Here is a 15,195-nt window from a genome sequence, read left to right as displayed (position 1 = left end):
GTTCCAACAAAGGCCTCTCAGCATCACTTTCCACGCGTTCAGAAGTATCAGAATAATCCACCACCAATCAATTTTTTTTAAAGACTTGCTGTCTTTGTTGAAGAGTATCTTCTTTTTTTTTTTTTAAGATTTTATTTATTTATTTGACAGAGAGAAATCACAAGTAGATGGAGAGGCAGGCAGAGAGAGAGAGAGGGAAGCGGGCTCCCTGCTGAGCAGAGAGCCCGATGCAGGACTCGATCCCAGGACCCTGAGATCATGACCTGAGCCGAAGGCAGCGGCTTAACCCACTGAGCCACCCAGGCGCCCCCACCAACCAATTTTTTAAAAGATTTTATTTTTAACCTCCACACTCAATGTGGGACTCAACCGACTAAACTAGACAGCCACCCCAATCAAATTTTTTAAATATTTAAGCGTTGAAAGAAATTCCACCATGTGATTTTGGAGTCACTAACCCAGCTTTCCATCCACGGGAGTTCCCAGGATCAGTCAGTCACTCTGCGCGTTTCCGCATTTCATCTAAACCTTCCCCCGCCTCACGACACTTCAGAGGTGAGGAAGCCGAGGCTCAGAAAGTTCAAAGGACCAGACCCACCACGCGCGACAAAGAGATCCTCGTTGCCCCCAGAAAGCTCCACAACGCCATCGCCCGACTTGTGTTGTGCTTTCCAGAGGGCCACGCCACTCCCACCAGCCTCCATTCCGGGCCCGCCCACCGAGCCCTCTTCGACCACGCCCCTTCCGTGGCCGAGACCCGCGCTTCCGCGCTTCCGGCGCGAGGGTACTTCCGGCTTGTGCGGGTGGTTCCGGGCGCGGAAAGGTCTGGCGTGGTGTTGAGATGGCGGCCGGTGGGAGCGACCCGCGGGCCGGCGACGTAGAGGAGGATGCCTCACAGCTTATCTTCCCCAAAGGTGGGGCTGGGACTGCAGGACTGCCCCTGCTGTCCTGCGTGGTCGCCGCAGGCCTGGCGTTGCCCATGTGTCGTCCTAGGCGGGCAGCCGGGCGGGTCGCCTGCGCGGAGAGGGGCAGGGAGGATGGGGGATGCGGCGGTGAGAGGGGCCCCGGGCGGGGCCGCGGGCGGGCACCGCCGGGCTGCCTCGAGAGGGGCCTGTTGGATTCCACGCCTGCTACCCTGGAAACTTCGGCGCCCAGCTGCACACTGCCCTTGAGCAGCCTCTTCCTACTTGTTTAAGTAATTTATTTTATCTGATAAACCGCGAAGTGCTGCAGGGATGTGGAAAGGATGAACAAAGCCGACAGTAGTTACAGTGGTAAGGACAGATTTTAATAAGTAATACACGATTGTAGGGGCCACTGTCTGGCTCAGTCCGTAGAGCATGCTAGTCTTTTTCTTTCTTCTTCTTCTTTTAAACATTTTACTTACTTATTTTGAGAGCGAGCGAGCATGGGATTGGGGGCGGGGGGCGCGGAGAGGCGTGAGGCAGAGGGAGAGGACCCGGGGACTCAGGACGCTGATGTGACTTGCACCGAAGACCGGCGCTTAACGCCGGAGCCAGCGAGGCAACCCTAGCCTTCTAGTCTTGATCTTAGGATCATGAGCCTGGGCACCGAGCCTGCTTTTAAAAAAAAAAAAAAAAAAAAGCTACTATACGATAGCAGTAGGGAAAGAGGCCAGCGTGTACCGAACTAAATTTCTTTTTTTTTCTTTTAATTAAATTAAATTTTATGTATTTATTTGACAGAGACATCACGAGCAAGGGAACACAGGGCAATGGGAGAGGGAGAAGCAGGCTTGCCGCTGAGCAGGTAGCCCGATGGGGGCTCTATCCCAGGACCCTAGGATCATGACCTGAGCGGAAAGCAGTCACTTAACCAACCCAGCCACCTGGGAGCTCCTGAACTCAATTTCTATTTGTAGAAAGGTGACTGGGCGTTTTAAAGGGAAAGTGGAGGGGCTAGCCGGGTCTCTAGGATCAAGGACGTGAAAAATTACTAAAAGCGTGAAGGGGAAGTGATTGGTTCGTTTGAACCCATTTGGGCTTTTTAACTGGTGCTTATGGGGGTTTTTTAAAAAGATTTTATTTATTTATTTGAAAGAGACCTAGCGAGAGAGGGGAACACAAGCAGGGGGAGTGGGAAAGGAAGAAGCAGGCTTCCCACCAACCAGGGAGCCCGATGCAGGGCTGGATCCCAGGGACGCTGAAGTCATGACCTCAGCTGAAAGCAGACAGACGCTTAATGTCTGAGCAACCCAGGCGCCCCCAGTACCCACCTGTTTTTAAATTATTTTATACATAGTAAAAAAAGTGAAACTCCACACCCTTTATCCAGAGGCAGCACTGTAAACAATTTAGTGTTTATTCTTCCAAACTAGTTTTGTTTATTTATAAATAAATAAATACATACACGCCCTTTTATTTGTAAGATGAGATTATGCAAATGAATGCTATAGCCTTTCAAAAATTTGATGATCTGTTGTGTAGTCCTTTTTCTTTCTTTTTTAAAACTCTAGGCCCAATGTGGGGCTTGCACTCGTTGATTCTCATGACCTGAGATCAAGTGTCACATGTTCTACTGACTAAGCCAGCCAGGCACCTTGTCCTATTCTTTATTTTTTAATTTTTAAGATCTTATTTATTTGTCAGAGAGAGCATGCACACACAAGCAGGGGGAGCAGCGGGCAGAGGAGGCAGGGCAGGTGGTGGGAGAATCAGGCTCCCCGCTGAGCAAGGAGCCAGATGTGGGGCTCCATCCCAGGCCCCTGGGATCATGATCTGAGCTGAAGGCAGATGCTTAACCAACTGAGGGTTTTCCTCTTTAAACCTAAGTTTGCTCATTGGTATTCTTACTGATCAAGAGAATTATTTTAGGGGCGTCTGGGTGGCTCAGTGGCTTAAGCCTCTGCCTATGGCTGGTCATGGTCTCAGGGTCCTGGGATCGAGGTCCAAATCAGGCTCTCTGCTCAGCAGGGAGCCTGCTTCCCTCTGTGTGTCTGCCTGCCTCTCTGCCTGCTTGTGATCTCTCTCTGTCAAATAAATAAAATCTTAAAAAAAAAAAAAAGAATTATTTTAAATGAGTATCAGGGGCGAACCCAAATGTCCATCGACTGATGAGCAGATAAAGAAGATGTGGAATGGAATATTGTTCAGCCATAAAAAAGAATGGAATCTTGCCATTTGCAATAACGTGGATGGAGCTAGAGACTATTGTGCTAAGCATAATAAGTCAGAGAAAGACAATCGTATGATCTTACTCATACGTGGAATTTAAGAAACAAAACAGATGAACATAGAGGGAAGAGGGAGCAAACCAGAAAACACTCCAGCTATAGAAAAAAAGAGGGTTGCTGGAGAGGAGGTGGGGCCGGGGGGGAGTGGATTAAATGGGCGATGGGTAGAAGATACTTGTTGGGTGCCATGTGTAAGTGATGAATCACTAAACTATACCTGAAAATAATATACTGTATGTTAACTCACTGGAATTTATTTTTTTTTAAAGGTTTTATTTATTTTATTTGACAGATAGAGATCACAAGTAGGCAGAGAGGCAGGCAGAGAGAGAGGGAGGAGGAAGCAGGCTCCCTGCTGAGCAGAGAGCCCGATGCGGGGCTCGATCCCAGGACCCTGGGATCATGACCTGAGCCGAAGGCAGAGGCTTTAACCCACTGAGCCACCCAGGCGCCCCAACTCACTGGAATTTAAATAAAAATTTGAAGCTAGGAAAAAATGAGTATGAAGATGTGTGTGATGGCAAATATTTGAAGTAGGTTTAGTTGGGAAACTAGAAGATTATGAAATCTAGAGGGGAGGGAGTTCTGGCCACAGGTCTAATGCCTAGTATGTAATAGGCAGTGATCTGGGTGAATGAGTAAATAGCAGATTTGTACAGGTACAAAAGTAGAACTTGGGACACATTGTTAATGTGTTTCCAGTTACCCTAAAGTGCCCTCCCTAACATGTAATAATTCTTAAAATTGAGAATGTAATACAAGTATTATGGAACTAGGTTACCACCTTAAGGAAGTGAAAGAGGAGTAATTGTTGGCTGTGCTCTGTATTGAAATCAGTAAATGGCCTCATTAGGATAATGATGTGTAATTAGTTAATAGCACATCCGCATCAGGTTCTTTGATGTTAGAAACTGTCTCGCCAGACTGATTTAAGTTTTTAGTATTTTATGAACTCTACTGTGCCTTGATAGATCAGTCTAGACAGAGATAAAGCTGTGGGATGTGAGGCCTCTGGATTCATGCAAGGACAAAAACTTGCTGTTAGTCTCAAGATAAAATGAACATTTAGACGCTGTCCTTTGAAGGAGTATTTTCAGCTGACATTTGTGCTTCTCACAAATAGAGTTTGAAACAGCTGAGACACTGCTAAATTCAGAGGTTCATATGCTTCTGGAGCATCGAAAGCAACAGAATGAGAGTGCAGAGGATGAACAGGAGCTTTCTGAGGTCTTCATGAAAACCTTAAATTACACAGCCCGTTTCAGTCGTTTCAAAAACAGAGAGACCATTGCCAGTGTTCGTAGGTGAGTGCTAAAAGAAAGTTTTTGTTAATCCAAACTGTTGGACATCTACATGTAAAATGCTTTTGCCTCCACCACTGCCATCCCATGGACATCATCTGTACCATTAATTTAAGAAAAATAATGTCTTTGTCAGAAATTTTTTAAAAAATTGCTTGTAAGACCAAAATTCTCTTTGACCACTTTTCCCTAAACCTGAAATCCCAGTGATCATTCTGCACAGTAACCACTGTTAGTTTATTCTTAGTCTTCCAGATATTTTCCATGCATTCACATACATACGTTAAACCTATAAAAAACACAGCAGTGTTTGTGGGTTATTGTTGTTTTTAATAAAGTGGGGTAATTTATTACTCACCTGGGATGTCTTCAAGACCTCTATATGTTAATAAATATAAATCAGGAGCATTCTTTCTGAATCTTTGCTCTGCCTACCAGACAGCGGCTTTTAGCATTTTTTTCCTAAGGCATTGCTTCTCAAATTGGGTGAGATGTAACTTGGAAAACTGATGTGCTAAGGCATATAGGAGACCATGGGAGAAACATATCTTCAGATACCAGTTTTATTTGATGGTAGGTGATTTAAAACATTTCTACATTAAAATAGATACCAGCATATTGTGGAATAAAACAAAAACATATATGTGAATTCTTGAATTAAATTACAAAGCTTAAAACCTTGCAGATGCAGAAAGTCACTTTAGCCTGTGACTGCAGGTTGCCTAGGGATACTTGTTTGCTCTGCTCCAGTGAAAATGCTTGAGAATTACTGTCCTTAGGAATAGCAGGTATACCAAAAAAAAATGTATATACACAGATACTTTTTAGAGAGCTGTTTATCATAGCCAAGGTGGAGGGGAACCCAAAACATTCAGTAGTAACTAAATAAATCGTGGGAACTAATTTGTTGGGCTAATCTATTGTCATTCAAATTGTGGTAGCAAATGGAAGTGTTCACATGTTAAGTGTGCAGAAAATGAAGGTGTGAGATTGTATATGAAGTATGTATATAATCTTTCAAAAAAAGCAAGTGTGTGTACTAAAAAGTGTGGGTGTACACATGGAGAAAAGATTAGAGGGAAATGTGCAGAGCTTCCAAGCAAAGCTACAAGCTGTTGGGTCTAGGAGATGACCTGGACACATTCATGAATAAAAGGTTTCAGTATTGTAAACATGTTGGTTCTCCCCAAGTTAATGTATACATTTAGTGCCATTCTGCAACCTCAGGGGAATGGAAAAGGTGACTAATATAATGATCTTAAATTTTTTTTTTAAGATTTTATTTATTTGACAGAGATCACAAGTAGGCAGAGAGGCAGGCAGAGAGAGGGAGGAGGAAGCAGGCTTCTTGCTGAGCAGAGAGCCCGATGCGGAGCTTGATCCCAGGACCGAGGAGGAGGGGACCAAAGGAGAAATATTTTAAAACAAAGTTCAGGGGTGCCTGGGTGGCTCAGTGGGTTAAAGCCTCTGCCTTCGGCTCAGGTCATGATCCCAGGGTCCTGCGATCAAGCCCCACAGTCAGGCTCTCTGCTCAGCAGGGAGCCTGCTTCCCCCTCTTTCTGCCTCTCTGCCTACTTGTGATTTCTCTCTCTCTCTCAGATAAATTAAAAACAAAACAAAGTTCAGGGGTTAGGGATAGGGTCGCTGGGTTATGGACATTGGGAAGGGTATGTGCTACAGTGAGTGCTGTGAAATGTGTAAGCCCGATGAGTCACAGACCTGTACCCCTGGGGCAAATAATACTTCATGTTAATAATAAATTTTTAAAAAAGTTTAAGCACTATACCTTATACCAAACTTGATTTCTAAGGATTTGAATATAAACCATGGTGAATAAAAGTGCTGTGTGATAATATGAGTAAATGAATGTATTATTTTGGCTATGGTTAGTAAGACTTTAAATGTGGGGAAACTTGGTTGACTAGTTAAATGTAAGCTTTGTGAGGGCAGGAACTTGGTTGTATTCATCACTGTGTTAATCTCATTATAGGCACTAAATAGTGAATAAATGAATTTGCATAAATATCTTTAAACTTTGTTACATAAATTAAATGCCATATACAAAATGCAAGTATAAATAATTGGGGGAAAAGACTGAAATCCTTAAGTTTTAATGTCCTTAATATTAAAAGCTCCAACAAAGAAATAAAGAGATAACACTAGTTTTTAAAAATGGACACAGTCTGCAGTTAGAGGCTCAGTTTGAATGAGAACTTCAGGTGGCTAGCAAATTCTTTTGAAATAATGCTCATCTTCAAAAAAAAAATGCTCTTCTTCAAGGAAATTGAAATGGTAAAAGAGCTAAGTAGATTTGAAAAGATTAAACAGAATGGGACACCTACATGTAATAAGTAGGGGAAATGGGGAAACAGGATTTACTGCTGATGTAAGTGTGTACTGATGAAGCACTTTTAGGGCATTATCTCTCAGGACTCCTGTGCTTTGACTGGATAATTAACTTCTAGGAATTTATCTTTAAAACGCATAGTGACTAGTCTAGTACATAAAGAAGTATACATGGTGTTTGAAAAGCGTTACTTAAAATGGTGAATTGAAGGGACACCTGGGTGGCTCTGTCAGTTGAGCATAGGACTCTTGCTTTAGATTCAGATCATGTTCTCAAGGTCATGAGAATGCACCCCACGTTGGCCTCTGTGCTCAGGAGGGAGTTGGCTTGAAATTCTCTGCCTCTCCCCACTTGCTCATTGTCTCTGAAATAAATTTTTAAAAGAGGGAAAAGACTTGATTTTAAAAATAAATAAATAAATAATAAAAGGGTGAATAATTGGAAACAATTGAAATGTTCAACAGCTGGAAATTTGACATATAAATTATAGCACAGTCATTCAGCGGAATGCTGTGTTCAAGGTGGAGTTACATGTAGTACTAATGTGGAAAACAGCTAGTGTTATTGAGTGAAAAAAAAATCACAGAATAACATTTGTTACAATTCCTTTTGTTTTTGTTTTTTTAATTACATTCTTTCTCAAAAAAATTTTTTTCTTTCTTTTATAATATAAAGAGGAATGGTAGCGGATCTCCATGATAGTGTTAACGCCAGTTTTTTCTGGGTAGGGTTTCAGATTATTTTCACCTTTTGGGGATTTCTTTGTATTGTTTATAAATGAGAATATATTCATTTTACAACAAAATCCTTCACACAGATACATATAGTACTTTGTAAACCTTTTCCCGTGTAACTAAGTTTATAATATTTTACTTAGTAAATGAATATAGCTTTACTAAGTGGCAGAAAGTTAGGAAACTGAATGTGTGAATTTTTATTCTAAAACAGATAAGTGTTTGGAACAGTACACTAAGATAATTACTTGATTTTGTGTAGGTATTGATACGGATAGCTTATTTTTCTGTCCTTTATTTTTGAAATTTTGTATACCTAATATGCTTGTAATAGAATAATAAACACAGTAAATGTTCTGTTTCTGAACAGAGAATTAAGGTCTCTGAAACCAAATTGATCATGGATGACCTCTACTTTTTTTTAAAGATTTTATTTATTTGAGAGAGAGAGAAGCAGACTCCCTACTGAGCAGAGAGCCTGATGTGGGACTTGATCCCAAGGACTTTTGAAATTATGACCTGAGCCAGAGGCAAATGCTTAATGGACTGAGCCATCCAGATGTCCGGGATGAGCTCTGTTTTAAGAGCTAAATGTGTAAGAAGCCAAGATAGGATTTGACAATGTTTTATACAATTTGAACTAGAATTGCATTTAAAATAAGACACAGTTTATACATATTAGTACAACATAAGGTATGCCTATATATTTTTTTAGATTTGTTTTGTTTTTGTTCTGTTGTAGGTAAGTTTAAAAAAGAATTTCCTCCAAGTCAGAAATACACAAACATTATGTGTTTGACATAAAATTAATGACGAAAGAAGCAAGGCAGAGTGATAAGAGCAGAGAATAGCAAAATAAATTCTTGGGGGAAAGGGTTGTATATTGTATAGTCTGTAAGGTATATAATGACTTTTCTTTTTTTTTTAGTTTATTTATTTATTTGACAGGGATCACAAGTAGGCAGAGAGGCAGGCAGAGAGAGACAGGGAAGCAGGCTCCCTGCTGAGCAGAGAGCCCCATGTGGGGCTCGATCCCAGGACTCTGGGATCATGACCTGAGCCGAAGGCAGAGGCTTAACCCACTAAGCCACTCCGGCGCCCCTATATAATGACTTTTCAAAGTTAATACTAGCAAGGGGTTCTCGTGCGTGATGTGCTCTGCTCACTCTTGTTGTCTGCCTGATTTTACTTTAACTTCCTGTTCTCCAGGCATAGGAACAGGAAGTGATTTGAAAGTGGGATTTTGCAGCCAAGCTAACCATATAGAAAGATTGCAGGTTATCAGCCACATGAAAAAAGTTTCATCATCATTAGCCAGGGAGATTCAAATGAAAACCACATTGAGATATCACCTTACACCAGTTAGAATGGAAACAACATGTGTTGGAGAGGATGCGGAGAAAAGGGAACCCTCTTACACTATTGGTGTGAATGCAAGTTGGTGCAGCCTCTTTGGAGTGCAGCCGCAAGAAATTAAAAATAGAACTTCCCTATGACCCTGCCATTGCACTACTGGGTATTTACCCCAAAGATACAGATGTAGTGAAAAGAAGGTCCATCTGTGCCCCAGTGTTCATAGCAGCGATGGCCGCGATGGCCAAACTGGAAAGAACCAAGATGCCCTTCAATGGACGAATGGATAAGGAAGATGTGGTCCATATACACTATGGAGTATTATGCCGCCATCAGAAAGGATGAATACCCAGCTTTTGTAGCAACATGGATGGGACTGGAAGAGATTATGCTGAGTGAAATAAGTCAAGCAGAGAGAGTCAATTTTCATATGGTTTCACTTACTTGTGGAGCGTAACAAATAGCATGGAGGACATGGGGAGTTAGAGAGGAGAAGGGAGTTGGGGTAAATTGGAAGGGGAGGTGAACCATGAGAAACTATGGACTCTGAAAAACAATCTGAGGTGTTTGAAGTGGCAGGTTGGGGGGAGGTTGGGGGAATCAGGTGGTGGGTATTAGGGCACGGATTGCATGGAGCACTGGGTGTGGTGCAAAAATAATGAATACTGTTACGCTGAAAATAAAAATAAAAGAAAGATTGCAGGTGCTTTACTTTTTTCTTACTTGCTAAGTACCTTTGATTCTCTTTTTCCTACTCACCAATCTTTGATTTTTGTTTTGTTTTGTTTTGATTTTCTAACACATGGTCAGCTTGTTGCTCCAGAAGAAGCTTCATAAGTTTGAGTTGGCCTGTTTGGCCAACCTTTGCCCAGAGACTGCTGAGGAATCAAAGGCGCTGATCCCAAGGTTAGTACTATCACTGTGCTAAGTTCTTTATATTACTTTCTCCTACAAGTAGAATTACTGTTTCTAGGGCGCCTGGGTGGCTCAATGGGTTAAGCCGCTGCCTTCGGCTCAGGTCATGATCTCAGGGTCCTGGGATCGAGTCCCGCATCGGGCTCTCTGCTTGGCAGGGAGCCTGCTTCCTCCTCTCTCTCTGCCTGCCTCTCTGCCTACTTGTGATCTCTCTCTGTCAAATAAATAAATAAAATCTTTAAAAAAAAAAAAAAAAGAATTACTGTTTCTAAAAGGTGTGTGCATTTAAAATTGGGGCATATAGTGCCAACTTTGAATGGAGTGCCTTCTTTTTATTTTTTGAATGGAGTGCCTTCTTTAACAGGGTATGAACATGATGGTTTTATTTCACCAACTGTTAGCAAAAATGTGGAACAGCTGAATTTCTCACACTGGTGGTAAGAGTGCAAATTAGTATAGTCACTTTGGAGAGCAATTTAGCTACATCTAGAGTTAAAGATCATTATACACTGTAACCCGAAAATCCATTCTTGGGTACTTGCCTAAAAGCAGCTCATGCAGTTCCATAAGAAGACATGTATCCTAATGTTTATTACTGCAGTGCCAGTGATAACAGAAACTTGACAGTCTGTCAGTAAACAAGAGGATGGATAAATAAATCATTTATGTAGCAATGAAGAAATTAATGAACTGGAGCAACATGGAATAATAACAGATACCAAGGGACACTTGGATGGCTCAGTCTGTTAATAAGCGTTTGCCTTTAGCGCAGGTCATGATCCCAGAGTCCTGGGATCAAGTCCCGTATTGGGGTCCTTGCTCAGTGGGGAGCCTGCTTCTCCCTCTGCCTTCTCCCCTGCTTGTGCTCTCTCTCTGACAAATAAATAAAATCTTAAAAACAAAAATACCAAAATCAATTTGAAGTGAAAAAAATTTTCAGAAGGATATATGTAGAGACTATGGACTCTGAAAAACAATCTGAGGGGTTTGAAGTGGTGGTGGGGGGGAGTGGGAGGTTGGGGTACCAGGTGGTGGGTATTATAGAGGGCACAGCTTGCATGGAGCACTGGGTGTGGTGAAAAAATAATGAATACTGTTTTTCTGAAAATAAATTGGAAAAAAAAAAAAGGATGTATGTAGTATGATGCCATTTCCTATAAGGTTTGAAAACAGTGCTGTGTATGGCTTATAGATACATTTATGTATGTATATAGTAAGTATAAAAATAAGATTAGGAATGATAAGTACAAATTTAGGAAAATGGTTAATTCTGGGGAAGGTATTGCTCTAGGGGAGCATACACAGAGCCATTAACTTGTTCCTGTTGTGTTTGTTAAAGAAATTTAAATCAGGGGCACCTGGGTGGCTCGGTGGGTTAAAGCCTCTGCCTTTAGCTCGGGTCATGATCCCAGGGTCCTGAGATCGAGCCCCACATCGGGCTCTCTGCTCCGCAGGGAGCCTGCTTCCCTCTCTCTCTCTGCCTGCTTGTGATCTCTGTCTGTCAAATAAATAAATAAAATCTTAAAAAAAAAAAGAAATTTAAATCAGGCAGAGGTAATGTTAACTTATTGTCTACACTTTCTTAAATCTCTGAAACACTTCATATGTTTTTAAAAGAACAGCAAAAATACAGCTGAAAGGTAAAGGTGTATGTTTAGAGGAGAAGTGGACAAGTGGTGCTCAAAGATTAGTGTGCTAGGGGGGCCTGGGTGGCTCAGTGGATTAAAGCCTCTGCCTTCGGCTTAGGACATGATCTCAGCGTCATGGGATCGAGCCCTGCATCGGGCTCTCCGCTCAGCGGGGAGCCTGCTTCCCTTCCTCTCTCTCTGCCTGCCTCTCTGCCTACTTGTGATCTCTGTCAAATAAATAAAATCTTTAAAAAAAAAATCTTAAAAAAAAAAGATTAGTGTGCTAAAAAAGAATATGTTGTCCCTCGCTGAGACATTCATTTGTTTTGGTTTCCTTCTTGTAGCCTGGAGGGTCGGTTTGAAGATGAAGAGTTACAGCAGATTCTTGATGACATCCAGACCAAACGCAGCTTTCAATATTAATCTCCAAATACCACTCTGCTGCTGAGGGAACTACATCTCAAGCCCAGAACCAGTGTCCTGGTGTCTGGAGCTAACTCACACAGAAATTCCATTGCCGAAGACACTTGGGCTGCCTTTGGATAGAACAACCCAGCTTAGTCTTGGTTTAGGTTGCTGTTGCAGACTTGACTATTGAACCATGGTAACCTGACCTTGCCTCTGGGAAGGGTGAGGTGGGGTGATGTGCATATAAGCTACACTATTGACTACCTCATGCCATGGTTTTGGCCCCTGTGTTTTAAAATATGTTTTAAGATTTTATTTTTTTAAGTACTCTCTACCCCCCATTGTGGGGCTTGAATTAAACTACCCCAAGATCAAGAGTGGCGTGCTCCACTGATTGAGCCAGCCAAGCACCCCTTTTTTAAAGATTTTATTTTTTTAGTCCACATGTTATTTTTGATTCCTAAGATTTCATGTTTTAATTTCAATTTGTTTGTAGTTTTTGAAACTACAGGAAACGACAGTCTTACCTAAATGCAGAAGGAAGAATTAAGGGGCATTGGCTGGCTCGGTAGAGCACGTGACTCAATCTCAGGGTGAGTTCAAGCCCCACATTGGGCATGGAGCCTAGAAACAAAAACAAGCAAAAAAAAAACCCCGAATATAAATGCAAAAGGAATAATTAAACCAGCCCTGTACCATCATCTGAAATCCTTACAGAAAAGATGATACACTAATGACTGAGACAGCATTGGCATCATAGTGCTTAACCCAGAAGTCAAAGAAGAAGCTCACCATGGGAAGCAGTTACACCCAGGATAACTGCCAAGCATGGAGGGCCCTAACATAACCTTGAGGTAGATCAGTACTTGACCTTTTTTCTTAGACTGTTGAAGAATGTAGATTCGGAGGCAGTGGTCCTAAAGTACCTACTCCTAAATTAAGATTTTTTTTCCTTTAGTGGCTGGACTTGAGGATCTGAACACTTTGAAGACAGACTCCTTGGATGGGGCATCCAGTCCAAACCTTTTTCTTGCTACTTAGTGGCAGGTGATCTCTGATGGGGGTGATTGTCTATTTTCATAGGAAGGAAAGCGGAGAGTGTGCACAAAGAAAGCATGCATGTAAGCTAGTAGATTTGGTCATGTGAAGACAAGTATCACTAAGTTCACTAAACTACAGATACTCCCCCCAGGAACCACATGGTTGGAGCAGGGAGAGAAGTGGGGGTGATGTTCCCAGATGAAGGAAGAGGGTCATGGCAGGTAGTAGAAACAAAAACACCCCACCAAATTGGTCAGATACCATAAAAATGTCCATACTCTGACCTAGTGATTGTATTTCTGGAAAATGTATACCAAATATCAGAACACAGAGGAAGCTCTATTTGTCAGGAGCTGATTCTTTTTCCAATAGAGAAATAGTATGGTATGTTATGGTTACTTGTCCATGGACTATTTCTCACCTATTTAACAGGTGAACTTTTTCAGAAGCTAAATGGCTTACAGCCAAAATACTTGGATTCAGATGGACATTGAGGACATTCTGCTACATGAAATGTGAGACAAATACCATATAATCTCACTTATATGTGGAATCTAAAAAACCCAAACTCAAAAGAAACAGAACGGATTGGTGGTTGTCAAAGGATGAAGGGAGGGGTGTGAAATGGGTAAAGGTAGTCAAAAGGTACAGACTCCTAGTTATAAGATTAATAAGGCATGGGGACATAATACACAGCATGGTGACCATAGTTAATAATACTGTATTGTAGGGATGCCTAGTGACTCAGTTGATTAAGTATCTGGTTCTTGGTTTCAACTGGGTCATGGGACCAGGCCCTTGTTGGACTCTGCACTCAGCAGGGAGTCTGCTTGAAGATTCCCTGCCTCTACACCCCACCTTCACGTGCCCTCTCTCTTCTCTCTAAAATAAATAAATCATTAAAAAAGTACTGTATCATATATTTGAAAGTTGCTAAGAGTAGATCTGGGAAAAATTCTAACTGTGAGGTCAGAGTGGTTAACTAAACGGACTGTGATAAGTTCACTATATATGTATATATATGTACATATACATATATATAACTTTTCACTGTAATATATAATCAATACAATGTTCTAAGGCTGGGAAAATATATAAAACTTTTTAAAAAATTTGATTTGGGGGCACCTAGTTTCAGGCAGAAGAGCATGTGACTCCTGATCTTGGGTTGTGAGTTGGAGCTCCCTCTGTTGGGTGGGGAGACTACTTAAAATAAATTTTTTTTTAAATTTGACTTAAAGTAAAAATGAGACACTTGAATAAACATACAAAAGAGGTAAACATTTGTGCTTTTTTTTAAAGCAGTTTTTTGTTTTGTTTTGAGATTTATTTATTTATTTATTTGACAGATGGAGATCACAAGTAGGCAAAGAGGCAGGCAGAGAGAGGAGGAAATGGGCTCCTCGTTGAGCAGAGAGCCCGATTTGGGGTTTGATCCCAGGTGCCCCAAAATCTGTGCTTCTAAAAGGGACCTCCAAGAACTGAACTTGCCTTCTCATCCAGGTTAGTTTACCTCAGCTTAGACAGGAGGTTGCTAAGGGCTCAACCCCCCTTCCCCTTAGGGACTTGGGAGCTGTGGATCTCAGGCCTGCTGGCCTCTTGCTGGGCCTGCACTCACCTGGATAGACCGGGGGGGGGGGGGCAAAAGACTTCAGCTACCTCCACTCATACCCAGTCCGCCTCTGGGCTCTCTGAACAGTACAAATTGACCAGAGGCCAAAGGAGAGAGAATAAGCCCCAATAAAGCCTTCCAGGCAAGGCTTTATTGGCGCTTATGCTCCTGCACAAAGGAGGCAACACAAGGAATGAGTCCTCAAGCTGGCTCCCAAAGAAAAGGTTACCCAGAGAGCTTTAGAGAGACTCCAGGCAGCAAATGAATGGCAGTAGGAGCAGGAATTATTCCCCTGCCCGACACTTGCATATTTAAATAAAGTTCATGCTATACGTGCTGCCCACGTCTAATTAGCATACTACATTTCCGCTCCTGGGCGCGAGTTTTAGTATTACAATGAGAGAAAAAGTCTGTGAAAGGTGGGGATTGGCATCCATCTTAGCGCTGATAGGTTTGGTCCAGCCCTCCCAGCGGGCTTTCCTCTTAGGGAATAGCCTACTTTTCCCTGTGAGCTCTTTTACTCGGGGCAGCTCAGCTTCTCCTACAGACCCAGCTGAAGAAAGCTGGATTTTGTGGTTAGGGGTGAGGAGAAGTGAGTCCAGTGCCCTGTCTCACAAGGCCCCTGAGAAGGCGTCAGCAGTTTCAGGGCCTCCTCTTATGCCA

At 42.1% G+C, this 15,195-nt stretch overlaps 1 protein-coding gene across 5 annotated transcripts; it reads left to right on the top strand.

Annotated features, from left to right (window-relative positions):
- Positions 1 to 789: 789 nt before the first annotated feature.
- Positions 790 to 14,203, top strand: POLR2D (RNA polymerase II subunit D). 5 transcript variants are annotated; one of them, XM_044242720.1, is made up of 6 exons: positions 790 to 914; positions 4,317 to 4,497; positions 9,739 to 9,834; positions 11,816 to 12,075; positions 12,376 to 12,472; positions 12,597 to 14,203. In XM_044242720.1, the coding sequence occupies exons 1-4, from the start codon at positions 842 to 844 to the stop codon at positions 11,892 to 11,894; spliced, it is 429 nt and encodes a 142-aa protein (XP_044098655.1). In that variant the 5' UTR covers positions 790 to 841; the 3' UTR covers positions 11,895 to 12,075; positions 12,376 to 12,472; positions 12,597 to 14,203. The 5 variants fall into 5 exon arrangements, with proteins under 5 accessions (XP_044098655.1, XP_044098657.1, XP_044098656.1 ...); XM_044242722.1 differs by having other exon boundaries at positions 12,376 to 12,733; positions 12,838 to 14,203; XM_044242721.1 differs by lacking the exon at positions 12,376 to 12,472.
- Positions 14,204 to 15,195: the final 992 nt, after the last annotated feature.

This window comes from Neovison vison, chromosome 3 (assembly GCF_020171115.1).
Source record: "Neovison vison isolate M4711 chromosome 3, ASM_NN_V1, whole genome shotgun sequence".
NCBI classification, from domain to species: Eukaryota; Metazoa; Chordata; class Mammalia; order Carnivora; family Mustelidae; genus Neogale; species Neogale vison.
The sequence above is the reverse complement of the archived record's forward strand: the minus strand, read 5'-3'. Positions and strand labels throughout refer to the sequence as shown.

Bases quoted from the DNA above. Each gene is read 5' to 3' on its own strand.
- POLR2D (XM_044242721.1), top strand. From the start codon at position 842: ATGGCGGCCGGTGGGAGCGACCCGCGGGCCGGCGACGTAGAGGAGGAT. The intron at 4,498-9,738 runs GTGAGTGCTAAA...ACACATGGTCAG, and splicing joins ACCATTGCCAGTGTTCGTAG to CTTGTTGCTCCAGAAGAAGC. The intron at 9,835-11,815 runs GTTAGTACTATC...TCCTTCTTGTAG, and splicing joins TCAAAGGCGCTGATCCCAAG to CCTGGAGGGTCGGTTTGAAG.